Below are 6,761 nucleotides of genomic sequence, written 5' to 3' on the forward strand. Positions count from 1 at the left end.
TGTGGCCCAACACAATTCTTCTTCCAATGTGGCCCAGGGAAGCCAAAAGATTGGACACCCCTGCTTTAGAGAGACACTATGTAGTGCAGAGTCTTTCACTTTCTGCTCAGCTTTACTCTCCCACTCCCCCTTCCCCTCCCCCTGCCCCAATGCCAGGGAAGGGGAAGAGGATGACCTGTGGGATTAATGAGTCAAGTCACTTCCCTCTGCCTTAACAGGGATTGCAAGTGGAAGCTAACTTCTGATGCCATAATTATAAAATGCACCAGCCTTAATAGACAGGAGTTTTGCAATTCTCATCATCTGTGTATTTTAAACTTATAAAGACAGAAATCAACAGGTCAAAAAGTAGTCATCACATCCAGTCAGTTCACAACTCACCTGGACCCGGGGTCCCCCTCTTTCCTCATTACGGTGTGTTTCCCTCCCTCATTCTCACCTTCTTTCTCTAGCTCTTTCCTTCCCCTTTATTTTCTCCCTAGGATTCTGCTCATTTTGAGCCCCTCTCCTCTCCTGCTGTTTCTCCCCTTCTTCCCTCTATTCTTTCTCTTCCACCTGTTCTTTCCATTCTTGCAATTTATTTAATTCCTCTTTCTTCCTAATCTTTTCATTGTCCCAATCTCCACATATTTCTGGCTCTTTCTTCCCCATTTCAGTGCTCCCTGTTAAATTCCGTCTTCCCTGTTACACATCCTTGTCCCCACTCTTTGGCACCCCCAGATCCCAGGCCTCCCCGTGCTGTGGTTCTCCCTTTGCTTCTCCTTGTCATCGGCTGCCCCCTCTTGCTGTCCCAGTACCACACTGCTCTGTCCGCCCTGGCTCCAAATCCCTTCTCCTCTCCCCGACTCTCTGTCTGAGGAGCCTCCCCTTTTGCTGCCCCTCTCCCTACCTGGCTGTCCTTCATCTCTCTGGATACTGTGCTTTTTCTCGAAACGTGTCTAGTTACTTTTCTCTCCCTGCGACTTTCTCGGCTTTTTCTTTCACTCTTCCCGTCTCTTTGAAAATCTCTAACCATCCTCTACTTTGCCATCTGTTTATTGGTTTCCCTCTTTCGTTCTTCGGTCTCAGGTTTTCTACTGCTCTCTCTGTCCCTCTCTGTCTCCCGATCCCTTTGGCCCACACACTCACAGGAGGGTTTAGGGTAAGACGCCTGCATCCTGGAGGAGCGCATTTTCCAGGGGGTGGAAGGGGGCAGGCAAGAACACCGGGTGTCACAGGGGACGCCCTAAGCACCTCCACAACGCGGGCTCAGGGGAGGCCTGGGGAGCAGCAGGGCCCGGCACGAGGAGGAGGGAGGTGGGGGGCGACAGCGCCTTCGGACAGGGGTGGGGTCTGCAGGATCCCAGGACCAGTCAGAGGACGCGGGCTCCCCGGGACTGCGGCTGCAGCTGCGGCGCTGCGCTCCAGGGGCCGACGAGGGCTAGGCTGGGATGCGCCCAGGACGGGAATCCACCTCTTGGGTGAAGACTGTAAAAAGCCCGGGGCTGGAAGAGGGGTCAGGAAAAGGTTTTAAGCGGGAGGAAGAAGCAAAAGGCCGGGGACAGGGAGCAGCCTCAGAGCGACTTCAACCCAGAGGGAAGCGACTCCGGACCCACACTGCGAGGCCTGTATTCACCTGGGGTGGAGGGTGCGGGGATTTTAAGGCCCGTATCGACCCTGGACATCGGCTGTGGAAATGGGAAACAGGGAGCGCAGGTTTAATCTACACAGAGGGACACTCACGCTCGACGCCGTCACCTTCACCCAACACGATCCGTTTCCGGGACTGTAGGAAACTGCGCATGCCCGGGCAGCCTGGAAGCATGGCTGGAGTGGGCGGGGCCTGCGCCACTATAAGGTAAAAAATCAGAGTTGTGTGGGCCACTTATGTTGGAAACCAAAATGTTTTCCAATTACCAAGTTCAAAACGGTTTATGTTAAAACTATTTTGCCTGCAGGTTGGACCCGATCCTGCTAGGGAGTCTCCTGCAGCTTAGCAGTCCAGGAACTGGGATTTCGGTGGGGGATCCACAGCTAGCAGTGATTGGATCCATAAAAGTTACCAAAAAAAACAAAAATAAAGTGTCTGGAATCACTCCACTGGATTTCAAGACTACCAATATAGGAAAGGTAATAAAAATTGTGTGGTTTGGGGGCAATAAAAGACATATGGATCGATGCAATACAATAAGAGAGTGCAAAAATAGCCTCTACAGGTATTTCCAACTGATTTTTGACAAAGTTACCAAGGAATTGAATGAAGGAAGAATTTTTAAAAACTGGTGAGGGGCTAACAATATCCACAGCAGAAAAGAAGTCATCTCTACTCAAACTTCACAACTGTACAGACATTAGCTCAACACTGACCATAGCCTAAATGTAAAATATCAAACCATAAAATGGTATCCTGTAAGAGACTGAAAGAAAAAATTACTCACAGAATAAAATCGTAAGAATCAAGAATCAAATCAAGAATCAAGAATTGCTCAAAAATTATTAGCCATGGCAGCAAAATCATGATTCATTAAAGAAAAAAAAATCAACCGGTATTTACCAAATTAAAAACTTTTGATCTGCGAAAGACCTTAAGACAATGAAAGAAAAGGTATTTGATATGGTTTGGCTCAGTGTCCCCATCAAATCTCATCTTCAAGTATAAACCTCAGGTGTTGAGGGAGGGACCTGGTGGGAGGTGACTGGATCATGGGGGTGGTTTTAGCTCTCAGGAGATCTCATGGTTTAAAAATCTGTGATAGTTCCTCCTTTGATCGCTGTCTCTCCTGCTGCATGCAAGACGTGTCTTGCTTTGCCTTTGCCTTCCTCTATGACTGTAAGTTTCCTGAGGCCTCCCTAGCCATGTGGAACTGTGAGTCAATTAAACCTCTTTTGTTTATAAATTACCCAGTCTCAGGCTGTATCTTTATGGCAATGTGAAAATGGACTAATACAGTACTGAATAATAGAAAATATTTGCCTACCATATATCTGACATAAAACTGGTGTGTGGAATGTATAAAGAATTCTAGAGTGACTTAAAAACAAAAAAAAGCAAAATAATCAAATTAGAAAATGGATAGAACTATGAAGAGACATTTCACTGAAGCAGATATACTGAGATAAATGGGCACATAAAACGATTTCCAACATCACCATCCATCAAATCTCAGACCTCAGCATATTCTGTTTTCTCCATGTGAACCCCTGGATGCTGTCAGAGATCATGGGAAACACAGGAGCTTCTACTGAACAGTCCAGTTGATCTGTATTAGCAACCTGTAATTGTTTTTGGAAACTAACAATGGAAACACAGATACAAAAATATTCTCAGCTCAACAAATATGCACTGTCTGTCATAATTAGTGATTTTTTTTTTTTTTTTTTTGAGACGGAGTCTTGTTCTGTTACTCAGGCTGGAGTGCGGTGGTGAGATCTCGGCTTACTGTAACCTCTATCTCCCAAGCTCAAGCGATTCTCCTGCCTCAGCCTCTTGAGTAGCTGCGACCACAGGCGCGTGCCACCACACCCAGCTATTTTTTGTATTTTTAGTAGAGATGGTTTTTCGCCATGTTGGCCAGGCTGGTCTCCAATTCCTGACCTCAGGTGATCCGCCCGCCTTGGCCTCCCAAAGTGCTGGGATTACAGGGGTGAGCTACAGCGCCTGGCCACCACTAGTGAATTCTTAAACACCTCAGGTACTGGATGCCTCCTTCCAAAGATTTGATAATCTTTCTTACAGGATTATGTGGTAATGAGTGTCTCTGTCATTCATTTAGGTAAGATGCATAGGCAATAGTGATCCATAAAATATAGACTTAATTGATCTATACAAATATAGATTTAAAACAGTTACACAATCACAATGATATATGAAGATAAACCATTTAAAAATTACAAGAGCTAGTAACAAAATAGGTATAGATGGTGAGTAAAGGACAAAAATAACTAGCATTGTTACTGTAGCATCATCATTAAAAGCTTTGTCTTTGCAACCAGACAACATAGATTCAAATCTCGATTCTGCCTCTTACTGAAATGTGACAAGATTGAGTCTTTTAAAGCAGAATATGCTCAGGTCTGAGATTTGATGGATGGTGATGTTGGAAATCTTTTTATGTGCCTATTTATCTCAGTATAACTGCTTCAGTGAAATGTCTCTTCATAGTTCTATCCATACTCGGCTCACTGCAACATCCGCCTCCCAGGCTCAAGCAGTTCTCCTGCCTCAGCCTCCCAAATAGCTGGGATTACAGGTGCCTGCCACCACACCCAGCTAATTTTTGTATTTTTAGTAGAGATGGGGTTTCACCATATTGATCAGGCTGGTCTTGAACTCCTGACCTCAGGTGATCCCCCAGCCTCGGCCTCCCAAAGTGCTGGGATTACAGGCACCAGCCACTGTGCCCGGCCTAATTTGATTATTTTGCCTATCTGTCCTAAGTTTCCTCACCTCTGAAATGAGAATATCATTAATACTTATTTCAGGAGCTGACGATTCAGTTGTTACACATAAAGCATTAATAACTGTGAGTCTTACTCTAAATGTGATTGATATAAAATATATATGCAAAGATAAATCACTTATTAAAGAATATATATCAGTTTTTTAAAATGGAAACCAATCTAAGGGGAGTATATTAAATGGCAGCTGTCATGGCAAAAGTTGCACAAATAATCATGTTTTGCTGTAAGATCCTCTGGCTCAGAACAGAAACACCAGCCACAGTGGGAAGTTGAATTTCCTCCAGGGATTCACTGAGAGAAATTATCTCCTTTGCGTAAATGATAATTAATATCTTGGGGACTCTCTTATTAACCGTATTTTCATTTACTTCTTCAGATGCTGGTTAACCTCCACACGCTTGATTTTCAAGCATCTGATCTTTGATAACTTCCATATTAAGAGACTTCATTTCACCATCTAGTATCCCTGTACTTTAACTGAACTAAAGATTTACAAGGACACTCCATTTTCCTATTTACAGAGAACCTAGTCTGAACCTGCCATTGTCTTACATACATTTTCATGTCACAAAATTTTATTTCCAAATAACACCCTCATTTATGTATTTTCTAAGTGTTCACTGGAGTAACACAGAGAAGAAATGTAAACATATAATTTGGATTAAAATGTATGGAAGGAAAAAATCCTTAAAGTAAAAATCATATACAAAAACAAAAAGTCATTTTACTACTATTGGCTCACGGCTGTAATCCTAGCACTTTGGGAGGCTGAGGCAGGAGGAATGCTTGAGGCCAAGAGTTCAAGACCAACCTGGCCAACATAGCCGAGACCCCAAGTCTAAAAAGAAAAAGAAAAAAAAAGAAGCTATGGAATATGTTACACAATACCATAAACTGAACATGACATGAACATAACACAGCCTTTGGAAAACTACCCTTTGGCTAAAATTGCTTGATCATATTACGTAATAAACTTTTCCACAAATTCATTTGCATTGAACTACTGTAAAAATATTTTAGGCAATTTAAACAGCATTTCACAAATATTTTCAAGAATGACGTTGTGTAATGGGCCCTATGGGTTCAGCAGAAAGGAGGGGTATTATCTACTATTATGAAGAAAGCGGAGGTCTTTCCTAAGAAGTTAGAAATTTCTTTTCGAGTCTCACTCTATTGCCCAGGCTGGAGTGCAGTGGTGAGATCTCAGCTCACTGCAACCTCCGTCTCCCGGGTTCAAGTGATTCTCCTGCATCAGCCTCCCTGGTAGCTAGGACTACAGGTGTATGCCACCACACCTGGCTAATTTTTGTATTTTTAGTAGAGATGGGGTTTCATCATGTTGGCCAGGCTCGTCTTGAGCTCCTGACCTAAGGTGATCCACCTGCCTCGGGCTCCCAAAGTGCTGGGATTACAGGCATGAGCCACCATGCCTGGCCAGAAATCAGAAGTTTCAAGAGTAAATATTCAGTGTTGTACTACAGTCAGTTTCCATTTTGTGATTTTTGTCTTATAACACCATTTATACCTCTGCACTCCCTCTTCTTATTCTGCCCATCTGGCCAAGCTGATAATGCCCGTTTTCCCTCCCTTGGCACTAGATGGAAGTTCAAATCACGTGTGAGACCCTCACCCCAACCCCACCCTTTTATTAAAGGTTATTACCATAACACCCCAAGCAAGTTATTTATCCCTGCTCTCTCAAGCCACTTTGGACCAGTCTGGGAAGTCAATCCTGCTTCTCACAGAAAGCCTCATTATGCAATACACATTTCCCTAAAACTTCATTGTTTGGCATCATCATTTTCCATATCTAAACCAAACTGTAGATGGAGTTCAATACACTTCCTGTGGAGAGGTGACAAATTAACATTACCAAAAACGTGATAAGGCTAAATTAATGAAACTTCTAGTTTACCTACCAAAACAAAATTTCCATTATATATGTTCATTTTTAAGAGGAAACTCATGAATATTAGTCTTGTCAAATTCTGTCACTGAGCATAGCATTCTTAGTGTTATTTTTGTTATTCTGCACTATTTAGAATTTCATAATTTTTTTTTTTTTTTTGAGATGGAGTCTCGCTCTCGCGCCCAGGCTGGAGTGCAGTGGCGCGATCTCAGCTCACTGCAACCTCTGCCTCCTGGGTTCAAGTGATTCTCCTGCCTCAGCCTCCTGAGTACCTGGGATTACAGGCACATGCCGCCATGTCCAACCAATCTTTTTTTTTTTTTGGTATTTTTTAGTAGAGACGGGGTTTCACTGTGTTGGCCAAGGTGGTCTCGATCTTCTGACCTCATGATCCAGCTACCTCGGCCTCCCT

The 6,761-nt window shown here is 43.6% G+C and overlaps 1 protein-coding gene across 4 annotated transcripts in view; it reads right to left on the reverse strand.

Moving 5' to 3' along the window:
• Positions 1–6,761, reverse strand: part of ZNF415 (zinc finger protein 415) — a 46,247-nt gene that overhangs the window by 24,162 nt on the left and 15,324 nt on the right. The window contains exon 2 of one of the 4 annotated variants that reach the window (XM_032171029.2): positions 1,723–1,830. In XM_032171029.2, the coding sequence (XP_032026920.2) occupies positions 1,723–1,830 (108 nt within the window). Of the gene's footprint in view, positions 1–1,615; positions 1,690–1,722; positions 1,831–6,761 lie in introns of those variants that run through there. The other 3 variants (XM_032171034.2, XM_032171028.2, XM_032171033.2) reach the window with 3 other exon arrangements.

The sequence above is a fragment of the Hylobates moloch genome, unplaced genomic scaffold (assembly GCF_009828535.3).
Source record: "Hylobates moloch isolate HMO894 unplaced genomic scaffold, HMol_V3 SCAFFOLD_12, whole genome shotgun sequence".
Taxonomy (NCBI): Eukaryota; Metazoa; Chordata; class Mammalia; order Primates; family Hylobatidae; genus Hylobates; species Hylobates moloch.